This window comes from Pelophylax lessonae (assembly GCF_965119305.1).
Source record: "Pelophylax lessonae genome assembly, chromosome: 8".
In the NCBI taxonomy this organism is placed as follows: domain Eukaryota; kingdom Metazoa; phylum Chordata; class Amphibia; order Anura; family Ranidae; genus Pelophylax; species Pelophylax lessonae.
Genome location: NC_138775.1, coordinates 71,321,125 through 71,341,769, shown reverse-complemented (window position 1 = coordinate 71,341,769; position 20,645 = coordinate 71,321,125). Strand labels below are relative to the sequence as shown.

At 40.3% G+C, this 20,645-nt stretch overlaps 1 protein-coding gene across 2 annotated transcripts in view; it reads right to left on the bottom strand.

The window, feature by feature from the left end:
- WNK2 (WNK lysine deficient protein kinase 2) overlaps positions 1–20,645 on the bottom strand; it is a 403,248-nt gene that overhangs the window by 81,348 nt on the left and 301,255 nt on the right. For both annotated transcript variants that reach the window (XM_082265480.1, XM_082265479.1), the window contains exons 10-12: positions 13,917–14,060; positions 7,926–8,102; positions 2,967–3,458 (exon numbers count right to left, since the gene is read on the bottom strand). In XM_082265480.1, coding sequence (XP_082121606.1) covers positions 2,967–3,458; positions 7,926–8,102; positions 13,917–14,060 — 813 coding nt within the window. The remainder of the gene's footprint in view (positions 1–2,966; positions 3,459–7,925; positions 8,103–13,916; positions 14,061–20,645) is intronic.

Genomic DNA, 20,645 nt, shown 5'->3' with positions numbered 1-20,645 from the left:
TTAGAGGAGTCCTGGTCAAACAATGCACCCACCGCGTCAAAAGTCAACAATAGTTTGATCTTTTGACATATATGAGCTATGGCATTTGTGATACAACAGTGCTATGTAGAGTTGGAGTTAAACAGGCCATACATTATGCAATTTCTCTTTCCTTTCGCCATGGTCTGAAAAGAAAATTGCTCGATTTCCCCATCAAAACAGTCAGTGTTAATGGGGGAATCCCTCCCGCAGCGCTATTGTGTTCTGCCAGAAAGGGGGGGGGGGGGCACAAGTAGCCTTCACAATTAGCATTGCCCGTTTATAGCCGGTGGCACTAATCGATCGGAAAAATCCCGACCGGCTGGTTACATGGATTGACGTGTGCACAACCAGGATGCCCATAAATGGATTGAAATTTGATCCATGTACGATTGGCTTTTAAAAATGCTTCTCATAGAAATTGATGTAGAGAGGAAGAGGCGGGAATGGCTACGTAAAATTTCTAAATAAAAGGCCAGCAGCATAAGCTAAAAGAGGGTCTCCATTACCACAAGAAGAACCAAGGAGGAATGTCTGTGCAAAAGGGACTTTATAGGACCAAGGAAGAATCTTCACCTGGGGATAATGCTAAATCTACAATACTAGAGCACCTGATTTCCTGAAATTGCTTGGGTAAAGCCTGGAACCCTGTGTTATGGAAATTTAGAACTTTAACTCAAGCCACATAACTTTTTAGCATACCCCTATTGCATAAAGGCATTTGAAAATGCTTATTTGCTAGAAAGGCTAGGTAGCATGTGCATTGTATTCAAATCTGTAACACTCTAGTATTGTATTGTTTTCCAAAATTTGGTAGAAGTTTTTATGAACAGCAGTCTTACAGTATTTAGTAAAAACATAATATACTACAGACTATTCTGTTTCCTTGCTTTACTGCAAAGTGACCTAAAAGATGGATACAAAGCAAAACTTCTCTAAGTGTCCATTCACATTGATCCGACTTGTCAGGCGACTTGTCAGCCTGACAAGTCACGGTCCTCACGGTCCCACTGTGTAGTACAGGACCCGTTCTAATAGGAGCGACACAAGTCGCTCCGACTTAGAAAAAGGGTCCTGTACTACTTCGGGGCGACCTGGAGGCGACTTGCATAGACATTTGTGTTATGAAGTCCGTGCAAGTCGCGCCAAAGTCGTGCTGCACACAACTTCACAGGTCGCCCCCTAAGTCGGAGCGACCTAATGTGAACGGGGGCTAAAAGTTGTTTTTACTCTCAGAATAAAGAATGCCCATGTGGATGAGGCCTAACTGCATCGTCATCTCTACTGACCTGTTTGCAATTTGTGTTTGAAACTTAACTCTGCAAAACCAACTTCCTAAAAGCAATGGACGCTTAATGTCATAACAGATGGCAGAGAACATGTGTGAACCAGGTCCATAGAAAGCTGGTCACACACGTTACGCGAATTGGATGCAGTGTAAAAAGCATCCAATTCGCATACACGTGAGCCCAGCCCAGGTGATTTCCTCCCGCTTTTGCAAAATCTCCTACTTGATCGTTAAGCCCAACTGAATTCTTTTTATATACTGCTGCAATGCAATCAGGCTGCAAATACAGTAATACATGTGCATTTTTATCAGTTGCTGCAGAAAGGATTAAATACCCTATGCTGCCAAGCCCATAGGAAAAACTGAATGGCACCTCCCAGACACCCGATTCGCCTGCAGTTAGATGCCCGGCTAAAATGATGCTCTTATCAACATTGCTCCCACTCCCTGAGCAGCGCTGTTGATTACAGCATTTTCAGAGGGCTTGTCTAAGAGCTGGGCTGCTGCATGTGTGAGAACAGCAGTCAAACTCTCCTGGTGCTGCCCATCCCAGGATTTTTTTTTTTTTTTTTTTACTTTTGCTGTAACACTTAATGCCCATCTCCAGGGAAAGGAAACTGCTCTGCAAGTGTTATAAATGTTTATTTAGGTCTAGAAAAAAAGAAGCATATCCATTACTGTATAAACAGTCTAACTGCATTAAAGTAAAATAAAGATGGTTCAGTAGGCCTTCAATCTATCCACAAATAGAAAAAAAAAAAAATAGGTTTTGGCTGTGCAAACACTCTAAAGCCCAACTTCACGAAACCTAAAAATCCTCCCTCACAGTGGGGAAGTGGCAGATAGCACTCCCACATGCCCCGGCGGTGGACTGTCCCCTAGACAAAGAAGCAGTTAACCCTTGCAGGGTGGGTTCAGCCCCACTGCAAGAGAAGATTTTTAGGTTTCCTGAAGCTCAGTAATAACGTATAATTTATTTTTAGTAATTGGGTTTAGTTGTAGTCATAATTTAAGGCATTCTATACCTAAATATTTCTTATAACTTTTTTCTTCTGCATGCCGACGATCAATCAATTTTCAGGGTAAAATCTTCTCTGGCCATGAAAGGATACACTTAAAAGCCCTACATGTTAACTTGCCAATATTGAGCTAAAATTCTGTCTTTTTCATAGGTTCATCATTGGTATATTGTTAAATATTGAGTGTCAATTTTATTTCTCCAGATTAAAAAGATTATCACTAACTTCTGCTAATAAACCCAAGTAAGGTGAAACTGTGCAATTCCTTGTGTATAACTGTTTTCTAAAGCTGCTGCTACATAAAGATAATAAAGACAATAAAGATAATAAAAAATGACTGTTCTTTTCCTCCTATTCTAGCAAGAGATAAAATGAACTACTACTTTAAATTCTGGCAGCCTTGTCCACATGCCCATATAATGTATGCATGGTAACACATACAGCCAACATGTCTAAATGGCTAGATCATGTCTGTATGCTCTTTCTGCAGAAGGAGCATTGTATGTGTGTTGACAGTTTTTCCTCTGTTGAAATGGGATCTCTCAGACCTACCAATTGTGTCCTTGCCCAAAACCATGGTTAAGGTCTGGATTTTTGTTTTGTGACAAAAGTACAACTCAGAGCAATGTTGTAAATATTACCTGGTTCCCAGCCCCAGATGTAGTCTGATCGGGAGGATGGGTTATGCTTGGATGATGTGACTGAGGAAGAGGAAGATGGGATTGTTGTGACACAGGCAGAACACTTGGAGAGAGATGAACAGAAGGGACATCACTCTGAATGATCTGCTGAAAAGAGGCCTGGTACGCCTGTGACTGGGGATGCTGTGGCAGCGGCATCGGTATTCCTGGCATGCCAGATGTTGCCACTGCTAATAAAGGTACAGACGCAACCTGGATATTTGGCACAAGATTAGTCTCATATGGTAGCACCAACTGTGGGTTGACTGTCTGCCCTGATGGGGGCCCTGCAGGGGTGACAGGAAGGTTGGGCATAACCACACCTGGAGGGAAATACTGACAGGGAGCAGGCAGGGGGGTGATACAGACAGCAGGTAAGTCAGAGAGATTGGCAGAGAGGCTCTCGAGTCCTGTAAGAGGAGTAACTGCTGGTATGAGAGGATACGGAGGAAGCTGAAAAACAATGCACAAAAAACAAAACAAAAAAACAAACATTATTGCTGTTAATACAACACTGTACAGTCTCAATAAACACAGTACTTCATTATTAGCCAAGTCTGGGGATTCCTCTTGAAAATGCAACAGTTCTAAACATTTTGGCACTAAATCTTCAAAAAAATTTTTTTTTTTGTATTTGTGGATGCTGGTGGGCTAAATCAACCACATGTTTCTTATATCTTTTGGTGACACAAGCTGTAAGATCTTCCACCAAAGTTCCCAGTACCAGCCACTAATTTTCTTTGGCATTCTTAATTCTTTAGTATTGTAAAATAGAGAGTCCAGCAAGGAGAATGAGACCTCCCTTGTTAAGGTCATGACAGGTTGGTGGACATGGAAAAGAAGATACAGAAATCTTTAAAGCAAGCCCCTGTTGACCTCTGTAGCTGCAGGCACTTGGGTGAAATTCATCCTCAAAGTCCTCATCAGAATCACTGAAGTTCTCTAGTCACCCTGCTCCACATTTCATTTTTTTTTTTTAGAGATTAGGAGGTTGAAAGACTACTGAGTCACTGTTGGGGGGTGGGTGGGGGGCAGGGTGAACTAAGCAGTGCTTCTACTGTGGACTTAAGAGGATCAATTGCTCTACAGTGCCTGCAGCTACAAAAGTCAGTGAGGACTTGAACAGTTCATATACGATTTAAGAACATGTTAATGTGTGAATGTCTATAACCCAGCCTCAGGTTTACATTAGGAATTTCCAAAAAGATGGGTGTATACCCCGATCTGTTAACGGTTACCCAACTCTCTACGCTTTGGAGGGTCTGACCCTATATAATCAAAATACTATATAACACTCTGCATTTTCTGGCTAAAGAAAATAGGGTACTAGATTTATATTTTTCATTATTTGTGAGTACCTCTAACAAACTACTTTTCATAAGAATTTACAAGAAAGACTGATATGACCAACTCAATGACTGCCATAATGCCCTCCATAACCAAAGAAATGCATTGCATTAATAGAAATGTATTTGTGGTTCTCTGCAAAATGTCTGAATGCACAGTACTTAGAAAATTAAATCACAGAGGTTTCATAAGAATTTACAAAGAAGACTGACATGGCCAACTTAATGACTGCCATAAAGGTCCTCCATAAGTAAAGCAATGCGTTGCATTAATAAAAAACGTATTGGTGGAGCTCTGCAAAAATGTCTAAACGCACAGTACTTTTTAAATACAATTACAGATTACTTGTAAAATGTATACATTTCTTTCAACTACTTTTAATTTTTCTTACATCCCCCAGAGCGGAATGCAGACCTGAAAGTATAGAAATTAGAGATTAATTGGTTCTCCTTGAAAAATGAAGCAGGACCTACTTGTTTCTGAATTTTCCATTTACACCTCTCCATAACAAAGGCCCCACTGTTTAAAATTCATGCCATGTATTAAGATCATAAGCCATAAAGTGTTCATACACAGCAGACTATTCTGCTTGATCCAACTTTATCCAAGAACAGGTAAACTAACAAGTTATCCGTACAAGCATATGGTTGTATGTGATCAATTAACTTTTTTGTTACCCTGCATAAAGTCTGCATTATTCAAAAGATGAAATATCGTATTTTCCATCCAACATATTAGATATAGCCATTAGGTGGCTATGTCAACATTTCTCCATATGAAGATTAATTACATTATATGGCCATATGTTTGTGGACACACATCCCAATTATTGAGTTTGGGCACATCATTCCAGGTGCATAGAGACATGGTTTGAAAAGTCTTGTGGAAAAATCTTCCTGGAAGAGTGGAGGCTGTTAAAGCTGCAAATGAGGGGGGCAACTACATATAATACTCATTACTTTAGAATTATATTTTTAAAACGCTCACATTAGTGTGATGGTCATACCAAGCTTTAAACAGTCTGAGATCCATAAATAGGGAGCAGATTTTGCAGCAAACTGAATAAGCTTTTTCGTGCAGTCACAATTCCTCACAGTAGGCAGAGTATTCCTTTAATTGCATATGATAACAGTGCTCTGTGTCTACAGAAACGATAATGTAAATGCCCCTTTGGTGATCCAATGCTGATTCAACGACAAATAAATGGAAAAGTGCTGCGCGCTATAAACATACACATGAAATTGCTTAAAATAATCTGACAAATGAAGTGCTACATAAAAACATACAATATTTAGTATGTAACTAACTGTGCAAAACCAAATAAGGTGCACAATGGCAAATGTGAAAACAAGCAACCTCTATAAAAACACAATAAAGGAGCAAAAATTATATGTATAAAAAAGTATAAAGTCCTCAACAATGTGAGTAATACGTGTTCAAATAAGGGATAGAGTCCATATCCAAAAGGGGCATCCTGTGTTCAGAATGGAAGAATGCCAAAAAGGTGCGGCCATCACTACAAGGGAGAGTCAGGAGCACTTACCAGAGTTAATGCCAGCGGCAAAGAGTCATTCAAGCAAGAGGTAATGGAACCATGATGACACAATCTCCAGATGGCTGTCAACGTCTTTGTCACATCAAATCGTCACTATACATATAGGAACTCTGATAACTATAGAAAACAAAAAGTCTCCTCATAAAGTAAAACCAAAGAAAGTCTTAATTTAAAAGTAGAAAAAAAAAACTTACATTCTCTCTGCAGTTTACAGGCGATTCAAGGACAGGTAGTGTGATCACAGATCATTTTCAACAGGTGCAATGTCATGGAGCAAACCCGGTACAACCCAATGCGTTTTGTCCACCAGATGTTTGTGCGGACAAAACGTGTCAGTTTGTACTAAGTTTGCTCCATGACATTGCGCTGGTTGGATATGATCTGTGATCACACTACCTGTACTTGAATCGCCTGTAAACTGCAGAAAGAATGTAAGTTTTATACTTTTAAATAAAGTCTTTCTTGATGGTTTTACACTAGGAGGAGACTTTTTTGTTTTCTATGGGTATCCGAGTTCCTATATGTATAGTGAAAGTTTGATGTGACAAAGGAGACGTTGACAACCACTGGGAGATTGTCTCATCATGGTTCCATTCAGATGACGCCCTGGAGAAGGGGCAAAACGCGTCAAGCAGGAATTTAGCGTCACATGTCACTTACGGTTGGTGGAACGCAACGACACCATTTCCGTGTGTGTCTCCCACGGACAGATAACAGTTTGCGATTGTCTACATATAAGTGGATATATTAGGTTTCATTTAATCAACATTTGGTTTTACACTATGGAGGCTCTTTTCTGATTGCATATACTGTGGTACCGGAGAGTCCACACTGGGAGAACCTTCCACTTAAGGATAAAGTGGCAAAACAAGACCCAATATGCTGAAAGGCAATACACGCTTTATCTCCCCATTTGTTTGGTGAGTGGGGACAAAAGAGGGGAGCACGGAGTGATCTGCACAATTAATTTGAAGCATGAGCACTTTATTCACAACAACTATTTATTACCTATTTGATTGTCAGCACATTTGTTTATTAGCACAGGCACTTTATTACCACAAGGACCTTTTGATCAATACAAGGACAATTTATATTATTTCATATTCAAATATTTTATCTCATTTATTATGTATTGTTTATGAATATTTATTGGTGATTGAGGATACACACTTGACACTTTATATGTATTTGGTAGCTAGAGAAGCGCTGATACCTACATTATTCATTTATTTAAGGTTACCATTGCCTTATATCAGCAGCAGCCTAGTATTAGGTATACCCAAGTAGGAAGAGCAGCGCTGATACACACTTATCATATCATGGTTCCATTACCTCTTGCTGGAATGACTCTTTGCCACTGGCATTCAAGTCCATTAACTCTGGTAATTGCTGCTGACTCTCCCTTGTGGTGATGGTCGCACCTTTTTGGCAATCTTCCATTCTAAACAGGGGATGTCCCTTTTGGATAAGGACTCTATCCCTTATTTGAACACACATTACTCACATTGTTAAGGACTTTATACTTTTTTATATATATACAATTTTTGCTCCTTTATTGTGTTATATAGAGGTTGCTTGTTTGCACGTTTGCCACTTTGCACCTTATTTGGTTTTGCACAGTTAGTTACATACTAAATATTGTATGTTTATATGTAGCACTTCATTTGTCAGATTATTTTAAGCAATTTCATGTGTATGTTTATAGCGCTGCACTTTTTTTTCTTGCTTTGGACAATATCGTTGTATTGTAGTGTAAGCAGCTCTTCTGACAGTAGCGCAGTCATTTTTTACATAAATCCAATGATAGTTAAATATTGCATTATCCATTGTTCTCTACATAAAATATGGCCAAAAAAATTTGAAGCCTCAAAAAAGATCCGGTGGGCAGGGATGAGAGTCAACTATATGGAAAGTTCTGAAGCAAGGGTCATTGTTATTTATCTTGGAAAACCACTTAAACTCTTAAACTTTAAATTGGCAGGTTGCATGACAAAAGTAATAAAATGGGGAGACTTTACCTGTGATGCAGGTACCTGGTGCTGCTGCAGTGGTACTGTCGGAATCTGTAGTGGTTTCAGTGGAGCCGGCGTGAGCTGGGGCTGGTACTGCGGGAATGTATGGGAGGTAGGTGGCACAGGACAGACAGCCTGCCCAGCAGGGATTTGTTGTTGAAGAGATTGGTGTTGAAGTGATTGCTGTCATTTAAGCAAAAACAAAACAAAAAAAAAATTATAAAATAAAACAATTGAAAAGACCTAAGACAAAAAAAAAATGTAATAAGCAAAATTCTACAAAACAAATTATTTCTAAAAGCGAACCAGTGTTACCTTTTGTAATGTAATGGATTAAATATAATGGCTAGTCTATTTCATAAATTGTTTTCTTTGCAGACAGTTATTGCTTTTGTCATTATCTAGCGTAACCTATTGTTTTTCTACTGCGTCTCTTCTACCACAATTCTGAACCTTGTGTATGTTTCCTGAGCAGGTAGCAGAGAATAAAGATTTGAATATGATCGATCACACCAGCTCTTCCCTTTGTCAGACAGCAGAAAATTACCCAGTGAGGGTTTAAACACTTCTTTGCTCTATCACAAAATGTTTGGACTTTACATGCAAATGAATATACATGCAAATGAATATAAAGTAGTATTACATTATACCATTCTTGCACTCAAGAAAAGCTTGTTTCATGTGTAGTGAACTGCTTCCCTCTAGTGTATGTATTTGTAAATAGCTGTTGCTTGGTAAGTATCCCAGATACTTACCTTCTTTCCCTGCTAGCTGGGTCAGAAACCCCAGATTGCAAGACTGATATTTTTAAAAAGGGGGGATTTCGAGGAAGTGGACAGCCAGACCTTCCATGCAGAAGATGCTGCTGCTGTATTCCATCCAGACCAGAAGCAAAGACTATTTGTTCCTGTGATCTAATAGTTTAACTGTTGTAGCGTCTGTATGTAACTGATGTGTGGTAACAAAAGTGTCTCGTTTCTATTGATCTCTCAAAACACAGTGCCAGATAGCTAGGTCTGCATTACATAGGTGTGTAGTGATAAGCTTGCAGTATAATTAGGCAAACCTCTTTATTTTAATGCAGCTCCTGTTACCTTAGTTATCGGTTGTCCCTCCTGGTCTGGGATTCTCTACTTATTTGCTCAGGGCTCAGTAAACAGCATAGGATGGAGCCAGGTTGCGCAGCTGACAACCCATGAATAGCTAGATGTCCAGGTGCATGGCAGAATAGAAACAACTAGGTACCGTGGGGCAGAGTAAATAGGCTGACGTTGAGTTCCAGTTTTACACTACTGATGGTGTCGGTAAGAAGCTGCTTCTAAGGCTGATCGAATGTCAGTTGGAGGATCTCTGGACCAGCTCTGATCCAGTATTTAACTCATCAGAACCTGAACACACACCTATTACCATCCCCCAAGGACCTATGCAGCTGGACCTTGTTGCTACTTTCATCCAGAGGCATCTTTTCTAAATAACTGTTTATACCCAGATATGTATATACAAATTTACCAAGGTTCTTGTAGGGCTCCTTTGCTGATGTTATAGGTTTGTATAATAGCTTCACACTATTACTAATCTTTTATCATTTAAAGTATGCATCATTCCTATAATGGTTTGAACCCTTGCCCAGATAGCAAGCAATTGAGTTTCAAGTTTAAAAATGACTTGCTAAACTTTTGCTAGGCTTGCCAGGCTTCACAGGTTTACTGCACAATTGCAGCAAAGGTCCGCATTGCATGACCCAAGATTAACTTTCTTTGCAAACACGCTGCACGTCTGCTGCAAGTTCTGGTTCAGTTATGTTGTGCAATAGTCATCCCACCACAGGGGGGTCACTGACTTGCAGAGCTCTTGCTGTAGACTCACCACTGCAACTTTGCTCTTGCTAGAGACTTGTCATGCAAATTAGCTACAAATGGGAAAGTGTAAACTAGAACTTGTGCTTCACGTGCTATGCAAGTGTACAATTTGCCAGTGAAAAAATGTGCAGCAAGTTAACAAGACTTACACTTCCAACACTGCCACAAACGTGTGGCAACTTATTCTTGCTATCTGGGTGGTAACTTATTTGCTGGGTGCAGTAGTTTACCTGATTCCAATTACATTGCTTAGATTATTGGTTAATTTACCTAGAACGCAATCCCCGCTACTCACAGCGGCCCTGTGTCAGGGTGCCAGGAAACCAGACCACCAGGAGATGCAGGTAAAATAAAGCAGTTTATTGGAGCAAACAACAAAATGCACAGCAAGAGGGAGGAGTGAGATTAGGAACAAGCCAGGGACAAGTCCAGAAGCGGGTAGTGATCCGAACCAGAGTCGAGTCCAAAAGCAGGTAGTCATCCAAGCCTGGGTAGAGTCTAGGAGCGGGTAGTCTGCCGATGCCGGGTCATCTGCTGAAGCGGGGGGGGGGGGGGGGGGTCGAGAGCCAGAAGAGTCATCAGCCAAGCCTGGTCACACACAGAGAACAGAAGACTGCTAGCAGTGATGCACCTTGGAGCACAAATGCAATGACTGAAACCCATCGACTGATTGATATAGTTGGGTGTGCAGTATCATCATTGTGGACACCCAAACGGCAGGCAAGTGATGATGCAATGGCCCCTCCTCCACAGAGCAAAAACCTGACCTCAGAGCAGACGAGAATCCAAGATGCTGATAACCTCATACTCTTCATGATTGCCCAAAGGAACGGGACGAGGGTGAGGAAGTATAGTGATTGCAAACCAGTGGCTTCAAAAGTGACACGTGATAGACACTGGAAATACGCATGCCAGGGGGAAGACCAAGGGCATAGGCCACCGGGTTCACCTTATGGAGGATGCGAAAAGGCCCAACAAAATGGGGTGCCAATTTTGGAGTGGGCACCCTGAGGTTGAGATAACGGGTCGACAACCACGCCCTCTCCCCGACCTGGTACGAAGGAGCAGATCAACGTCTCCGGTCTTCCTGGAGCTTCTGACACTATGCAGAGACCCGTAAAGACTCTTGAATCTGCACCCAAGAGGAACAGAGGGCAGGAACCTGATCCTCCACAGCCAGAATGTCCTGTAGCAAGAAAGACTCGGGTAACATAGCGGGTTGGAACCCATAATTGGCCATGAATGGAGACATTCCGGAAGATGAGTTGATGGCAGAGTTCCTGGCAAACTCCGCCCAGGGTAGCAGATCAACCCAATTGTCCTGTTGGTCAGAGATCTCGTAGCAGAGAAATTGCTCCAGAGCTTGGTTGGAACGCTCAGCGGCACCATTGGACTGCGGATGGTCGGACGAGGAGGAGAGTCGAATATCCAACTGGGAGCAAAAGGCGCACCAGAATCTAGAGGCAAACTGGCTCCCACGGTCCGAGACAATCTCCTTAGTGTAAACAGAAGACCTCCCTGGCAAACATCGAGGCAAGCTCCTGAGTGGTAGGCAGCCTCTAAAGCGGAACACATTAGCACATCTTTGAGAACCAGTCGACAACCATGAGGATAACTGGGTAACCTGGAGAAAATGGGAAGTTCCACAATAAAATCCAAGGCCAGGTGAGATCAGGGATGCTCCCCATTGGGAATAGGATGCAGTAGGCCCAAGGGAAGGTGCCGAGATTTGTTCTGGACACAGACCGAACAAGCAGCCACATATGTAGCAACATCATTGCGGAGAGATGGCAACCAGAACTGATGGGAAATGGCCCAGGATATCTTACCAGGATGACCGGTAAGTCTTGGAATTGTGGTACGTACGCAGAAGTCTGATGCACAACTCCTCAAGTACAAAATATTAGCCAGCAGGTCTCTCTGTGGGAGCATCAGGTTGAGCAGCCAAGATCTGTTCCCCAAGAGGAGGAGAGGTGAAGTTGGTGAGGATGGCAGCCAGGATATGATATGAAGGTATGACCGGTGTCGGCACAAAGTCCTCCCTTGACAACCCAGAATACGGATGAGACAAGGCATCAGCCTTAACATTCTTGGAGCTGGGCAGATAACAGACCACATAGTTAAAATGAGACAAGAATACGATTCATCTGGTCTGACGCAGTGTGAGCCTCTTGGCCTCCGAGAGATATGTCAGATTCTTATGATTGGCGAGACTGAGAACTGGAACCACAGAACTCGAGCAAGTGTCTCCACTCAGAGCCAGAATAAATCGCCAACAGCTATCTGTCTCCATTCTTGTAACTTCATTCAGGTTGACGCGTTTCACGATGCAGAGGATCGCTTACTCATAACCACACCAATGGTTATGAGTAAGCGATCCTCTGTATCGTGAAACGCGTCAACCTGGCATGTCTTTTGATGCACTGTCTGTATGAATTTGTTCATGAGGAATAAAGGATACCATTGATTTCATTTTCATCTTCGAGTGTGGTCTCACTTTCTTGGTTTCAATGAGTTTCTGGACTCCTGACAGACCTTTGCATCTTTCATGCAGTGCTGCACTGACGTTTCTGGATTCTGAGTCATGGTGAAAAAGATATCCAAGGAATTGATGTCAATCAGCAGTGTTCAAACTTTAATCAAGAAGTGGAAAATGAGGGGTTCTGTTGAAACCAAACCATGGTCAGGTAGACCAACTAAAATTTCTGCCAGGAAAATTGTTCGGGATGCAAAGAAAAACCCACAAATAACTTCAGGTGACATACAGGACTCTGAAAACATGTGGTGTGGCTGTTTCAAGACTCACAATAAGGAGGCGCTTGTAGAAAGGTGGGCTGCATGGTCGAGTCGCCAGAGGAAAGCCATTACTACACAAATGCCACAAAGTATCCCGCTTACAATACGCCAAACAGCACAGAGACAAGCCTCAAAGCTTCTGGCACAAAGTCATTTGGAGTGATAAGACCAAAATTGAGCTTTTTGGCCACAATCGTAAACGCTACATTTGGAGAGAAGTCAACAAGGCCTATGAGGAAAGGAACACCATTCCTACTGTGAAACACGGAGGTAGATTGCTGATGTTTTAGGGATGACAAAGGCATAGTAAATTTAATCAGAATTGATGGCAAGATGAATGCAGTATGTTATCAAAAAATACGGGAGGAAAGTTTTCATTCATCAGCCCGAAAGCTGCGCATGGGACATACTTCGACATTCCAACATGAGGATGATACTAAACACAAGGCCAAGTCAACCTGTCATTGGCTACAGCATAATAAAGTGAAGGTGGTTCTGGAGTGGCCATCTCAATCTCCTGACCTCAATATCATTGAGCCACTCTGGGGAGATCTCAAACGTGCAGTTCATGCAAGACAGCCCAAGAATTTACAGGAACTGGAGGCTTTTTGCCAGGAAGAATGGGCAGCTTTACTATCTGAGTAGATAAACAGCCTCATCCACAAATACCAAAAAAGACTTCAAGCTGTCATTGATGTTAAAGGAGGCAATACACAGTATTAAGAACTGGGGTATGTAAACTTTCGATCAGGGTCATTTGGGTAGTTTCTGTTGTCGTCATGATCTAATAAGAGTAAAACGCAGTTGATTGATAATAAATGGCTTTACCCAAACACTAGCTATGAGTGAAAGAAAAGTATTGGTGTTATTCATATTCTCTCAAAAATGGCCAAGAAATCATGAATTCTGCCAGGGTATGTAAACTTATGAGCACGATTGTGTATATATATATATATATATATATATATATATATATATATATATATATATATATGTGTTATTTATTTAAAAGTAGAAGCTAACCATTATTTTCTAAATGTGTACTTATTTTATTTTTATTCTCTTATTTTTTGCAAATCATTTTAGCATGTTTAGTGGTAACAAAAAGTATAATTGCAAGTGCCAACTTTATTTTTGTTTATCTGAAATATTAAAATAATCAGGGGATAAGGGATATTTTATTGTACTGTGCATAGGATGTCAATTGGTATACAAGGTTGCAAACCTCTTAATCTCAGCAAAGATGATGATTTGTGTATTAGCGTCTTCCATCTATCTATCTGATTAAACGCTCACAGGAAAGATGTAACGGATTTAAGCTATGCAAATTTTATCATCATACCTGGCTGGATAATATAGGAGGAGCAGCCCCAAACTGGGCAGATGAGACTGTGGTTGGCTGCACAACAGAGTAGGCGGTGCTCAAGTCTTGGTATTGATGCTGAGTGAGTCCAGCGTGTACAACAGGTAGAACACTAACCCCATGCTGAAAAGCAAAAAAACTTGCATGTAAATTTCATGTAATAAAAAAAAAAAAAAAATGTATATGTATATATTATATATATATATATATATATATATATATATATATATATATATATATATATATATATATATATATATATATAAATAAAAATCTCAGTTGTCCAGGCAGCACCCGGAAATAGTGAATGGCAACTCGTGTTAAACAGTTTTCAAAAGGCTACCCATTCTTCCCTCCATGGTCTGTGATATAAATAATAAAAGCTGCTGTATAGACTATAGACTGTTGGAAAGGTATTGTAAAAGAAAATTCTCAGTTTCCAAATCACATCCAGGAAAAAAAAAAAAAAAATTTAAAACAGAACCTTTGGAGACTTTATATAGTCCTATCTAGCTGTAAAAAGAAAAAAAATATTTACAGCTTTAGTTACATTACTTACCTGTAATGAAGTAAGTCCCACGGTGTGCAGGCTGCTGGATTCTGTAGAATCTTCCCTAAAGGCTTGCCCTGTCCTCTTCCTGAAGCTAAACTTCTGGCGCTGTTGGAAGTTAAAGGATAAGTTCACCTTTTTAACAGGTATACATGTTACATCAGTATTTGGTGTGTAACATGTAACATGTTTTGCAGCACACCCCCTCACCCCCTGGGCCCTGAAGGCAGAAGGACTTGTAGATCTCAATGGACTAGGAGTGCGCTGATTGCACCCACCATCCACTAACTGCAGGGTGCAATACTTTGCAGGCTCCTGTGTTAAAAAATAAATACACTTTTTTTACCTGCAAAATTATGTGCATTTATATTTTTTTAAATTTAAAATCCCTTTACTTTACATGCTTGACTTTGTCCCATTTTTACTTTAGCAGAAGTAAAAATACATGTAGGTATTAGAAAGTAACCCCTTTAGCTAAGAAAAAAAGAAGCAGAAAGTTTTTTCTGCAGTACTCCCAGAGCAACAAGGCAACGCAGATCAGTGAGTCTGGTCACCTTGTGCCCATGCTGCTTGCAACAGCCTACACCTGTACCAGTGCTCTTCTACTCAAACTAGAGGGCACCGGCGGCTGACCTGAAAGGTGCACACCCAGCAAGCACCGTAAGTGATATATATTAAACAGTATCAGGTGTCAAGTCATACCTTTAGAAATGTAAGGGAGGATTTATTACATTCAATACTGGGGAAGGCAGGATATTGGTGGATAAGACTTACCTGCTCCCCAGGTATCCCAACATAATCATGAGCAGAATCATCCTGTGGAGCTCCTAAAAACAAAATGGATGTTTCTTCTATAATGGGTAGAACTAATAAATACTGATCACAGGGATATGGTTCCAGTCTTGTGAAAACTCTTATCCAGGGGGAAGTTAATGCTTACTTTTAATGGGGTGTTGCCTGGGAACAACTGAGAAGAATTCATTACCTGTTAATTTAAAAGATTTCCCAGACACTTGGTACACACAGAAGGTTGAAGCATAGGAGAACAGATTTTGGAAATCAGAAAAGGAAACAATGGTGAAAACTTTATACTAATACTTGAAAAGCCAGCTCTTTGGGTTCTATGTGCCAAACTATTTTTAAAAGTAGAGGTTAAACAGTCAGTCCATATGAAATCAATATTTCAATTTCTGAAGAATAAAATCACAGCTGCACTCTGATTAAAAAGTTTCTGCATATGGGCTACATGGCTCACAGCAATTATGAGGAGGTCCCACTCTCCCTTTAGGTTTTTTCATTTATGTTTTATGTAAAAGGAGGAGTGGAAACCATTCCCCAAGATCTATATTTAGTGCTCCCAATCTAGAACTGAACTGAAGAGGATTTCAACCGCTTTAAAAAATAGTTTAAAAGCCAATTTCTGTGTGAGCTGGGCCTTAAAGCTTTTTATACATACCATACCATTTTGTAGTGGTAACAGCACATATACTATAACAAACTAAGAGAAAATGTAAGAGCTTGGAGGGATATCTGCCATGGATGGTCAGTTTTACAATGAAGCAAGGAGTTGCTACAATTTGAAGGTATTGTGCTTTAGTACTGGTTAATAAAGGCTGCTGATGGGCATTATCTGGTGATTCCAAAATGTGTCCTGATACAGAAGTAGGGATATTCCTTTCAGATGAGATATGCCTCTAGCTTTCTGCCTTGTGATATTTGCTATAGTCTGGGAGCCAGAAAGAGTAATGCCGTACCATACCATCAAACAATCTATAGTAAAAAGCCCAGCTTAGGTTAGCTCAAATTACGAGGCCATACATTAGCTAAAATGTGTTCTTCATGTTTATGGCAAACCTGCACTCATTTTCCAATAAAACCTGAATAAAACCACTGGGAGAGGAATATGATCAGATCAACCGCTAGGAGTTTAGAAAAGCTAGACTGAAGGTACAAACATCAATAGCGGTACTATCTGTACAATTACAATGCAATTGCAAAAGATTTGGTGTATAAAACACAAAAAGACAGCAGTTAACCAGAGCCAGGTATCCAGACAACCACCTACAAATACAGAAAACTCAAGGGACCACCTTTGATTTCTGCCAAGAGGAATAAACTGCCTCAGACTGTTCACTATGGAGAATTTCTTGTGAATGCACAGGCCAAATGCATTTTTTTGGACGGCTTCATGTGTCCATAGACCATGGGGTGGGTAAGCATAAAAGGAAACAAACCAAACATTATCAGGCAACATCATCTCCAGGCACGTCCCTTATCGCGAATGGTTGACTTGGCCAAATATTTCTAATCAACGTAGGTGTGGCATTAGGGGAACAAAGACATGTTCTGGTGCCAACTGGAATTTATTTTTTTTTTAAACCTGGCTGATTGCAATTTTCCTGAAAGTGTATGCGAGTCAAGCATCCATTATGGGTATTTTTACTGAAAGGACAACAAGTCCTTAAGAAATAGATACCTTACAGTTAATCTTGTTTAGTCCCATAAATACAAACTATATGACAGTTCTCAACATAACTTTTGGCACCTAGGCCTGTCAAAGCAGGAGTGTCACTTTTCAAACAACTGCCAAGTCAGGGAAAGACTTAAGCAGGTCTCTGCAGCAATAATGGGTACATTACTCTACTTGTGCTTTCAGTGAGGTCTTATCTCATACTGCTGTACTAAAAAATCCAATTTTATAGGTTGCCATGAGTTACTTTACACCTGTTACACTGCTCTTTGGAATATATTACAATATGTCCTATTGTTAGCTCACATGTACTGTTCCCGTTTTGTCCAAAGTAATCTTCATAATAATAATAATGATTCCTTTTACTAGGAATAGGAAAACCTATTCTACGTTCCCGATACCTGCAGTGTGTCAAGGCTGGGTCACATTAACAGGTCCTTTATACTAGACAACTGCGTATTTCAACTTTCATCAGTCTTTGTCTCTTTACACATATTCCATCAACCTGGCAGACTAGGGAGGCTGGATGTCTTGGCACACAAACCTTCAGCTTGAGAAAACGGCAGGAGCCGAGGTTAATTTCCGCCTCTTGGAAAGTGTTCTGTATCAACAGCTTAAAAATAGATCACAGGACAGAAAACATGCTTGAGCAGACAGGGCAAACCCATCTGATGGATACTAAATATTCAGCAGAATATGATTTGAATAATTGAATATCTTTTTGGACAGATAGCTGGAGCTGGATGATGACTGCACATGGGCAAATGTGATTAAAAGATCTGCTTACTAAAATGGGCTAATTAAGGAACTTGAAATGAGCAACAAAGTTACCTTTAGTGATTTAATGCATATAAAGCTACCTTTCCCTTACTTCTACCAAAGGGGCAAGGAATTGCTACAAGGCTTCAATCACAGGAATAAATTATTGGCTGCACAGAGGTCCGGGAGAATGGAATCTGTTTGAAAGACCACGTTTCAATGCCTAATTTATTGGTTGTCTGTTTTTGCTGAACGTGCAACTTATTTAATTACTGCTCTCAATCAAAACTGGTTAGGTTATTGCTTCATGCAGAGGGGAAATGAGAGAGGCAGGGATTTTCTGCAGCTCTGCATGTCTAATAAGATGCAGTTTCAGCATCACTACCAAAAGGATGCTACTGCATGATCATTTTCTCTCCTACGCCTTTTCCACTTAAACAAGTAATACACTTTAAGGCCATTTTCACAGAGCTCTCAGGATAATTAGAGTTTTAAGCTTGACATTATGGGCTGGAGAAGCACAGGGAAGGGAACAATTTTCATAAACAAAACAAAGGGCCACTACAAATTGAGCAAACGTAGATACAGGCAGGTCAGGGATTTTTCCATCCATCCACAAAACAGATGAAAAATACAGTCATTTGACCTACCACCAGGCAGCCTGTTAAATTCCTATTTCCACATTGTTCAGTAGGGGATATTGGTTTACAGCTTGTAGAGAACTTTCTATTGGCACAATCTGTATCAATGGTTAATAGTCTGAAATGGTTATCTGGTTCTTCCAAGTTGATTGTTTCGGGAATGCCACTTCCAGGCAAGGACATCGTCGGAGCTCCTGAGTAAGTTTTCTGGTTCATAATTAGTTGCAAAAGCTCATGCAACCCAGACAAATCTAAACTTTGCCTGCATCCTTGTGGAGGTGGTGGCAACACGCTTGAATGTTTTTCTAGATCATGCATACTAGATCCTCTGTTTGACATGGAAATGGCATGTAGAAAAGAGCAAGGCCTCTGTGAATATTCTTTTTTCTGCATCTGAGCCACACAAGCATCACAGTTGTGTACTGCAATCTTCTTTGGTATCAAAAAATCTAGTTTTGTATCCAACTCATTTGAAGCATTATTTTCCAGTAGACACTCAGCAGAAATAGAGCCCATTAGTGTTGTCTTCAACCTTGTGGCAACCATGGAAGCACTGTGTCGACGGTAGGAAGGGCGGGAATGAGCCATCACCGAAAGAAAGTTTTGGTCAATGGCAGAACTTTTCTAAAGATAGTAACAAAGACGGTTTGGTGACTGAAGCCTTTCGGTACTGGTGATAAGGTGAGATACAATACCTGGCAACTAAACAATCCTCAGTATTGTGTTTGTATTTACATGGAATATTTCAGTACTTTCAACGGGACCTTATAAATTCTGCCAGCACTGGTTATTTCAATGGCAGGATGTACTAAACATCTTTGTTGACTGCTGCAGGAGCTAGCAAAATAACTTTTCATTAAGATGTCCCTGGTGCTTGAATAGAAAACATGTGAACCAAAAAGCGCTCTAACAAAAAGGTACAATAATATTTTGCTAAATTTGGAACAAAAAAAATGAAGATCAAGTTTAATCAGAAGACTAGATAAAAAGAATAAAGCAGAAAACTAGATAAAAAGAATAAAGCATAACAGCTTAAAGTTTCTAATTCATTCCACATGTAAAATTATATACTTGTTAGTAAATTTAGAAGGCAATTTTCCCCTGAGTTCAGATGTATTATTTTTTTATTGACAAATGTCTATTCCCTTAAAGAGGTATTCCACATAGCTTTAATGCAAAGATATGTTATTAGAAATCCTTGCAAGGCTTTTCAATTCATTAAAATATACTGAAAATCTTGCATCCTACACATTACTGGCTTTAAACTTTCCACCATTACCACTTCTTGTAATACAGAAAACCTGTAAAAATCTCCAAATGACAGCAAAGCACTAAAGGATTCGTGGATCATTCAGAGCATCACTTCTAGCACATTCTGGTACACAGGGCCAATGCGTCACTATTTAGACCAGGAAATCTTTAACGAACAAAAAATATGAAAGGTTGCAAAGGCCTAGTGCATTATCAGGTATAACGGTAATTAAAGGAGAAGTTCACCTTTGGGAACATGTTACATGTTCCATCTGTTTTTAGGGTGAAACATGTAACATGTTCCCACTCCTGCAGTCACTCTGTGCTCTTCTGCCTCTGGTGAGCATAAAAGCCGGGGATCTTCTCCCTGACCTTGCTGTCATTATTTGAAAAAAAAAAAAAAAAACACTTGGCTGTGCAGGGCTCCACCCACAGATCACGCATACATTCACAGAGTTCTGTCAATTGGAGAAACTCAACCATCGACAGACTTTGCTGCGGTCGGCTTTTAGTTCTTAATGAACTACCAGGATGCTGTTGAGTGCTCTAGGTAGATCATTGTCTCTCTCGGTCAGTGTGTAACTGCTTGCACATATGTGGTAATGCACTAGGCCTTTGTGTCCTTTAGTATTTTTTGTTTACAGAAATTCTGTTTTCACAGGTAGAGAAACCAGGAAAAGGACTAGATTTGGCAGCTCCCGGCATGATACCAATAGTGGATCACTATTATATGAGCAAATGAAGGGAAATGATACTAAACACACCACTCTTCATTTTACTCAAAAACATTAAACTGAATTTTAATTTCACTTCAAACCTATGCATTTGCAATCCAGGAAATTTCAGCTGACCGGTATTGGTTTACTTTGCAAGACACAAGGCAAACCCTTTTCGATGTACTCGTGTTAAAGTAGACCTAAAGACAAAACTTTAAACTTTAAAGTGGGGTAAGTTTCAAAATGCTGTCAGTTTTTTGGCAGAGAGATTTCCATTCACTTCCTGTCCTGTAGACTCAACAGGAAAAAAAAGAGAAACGC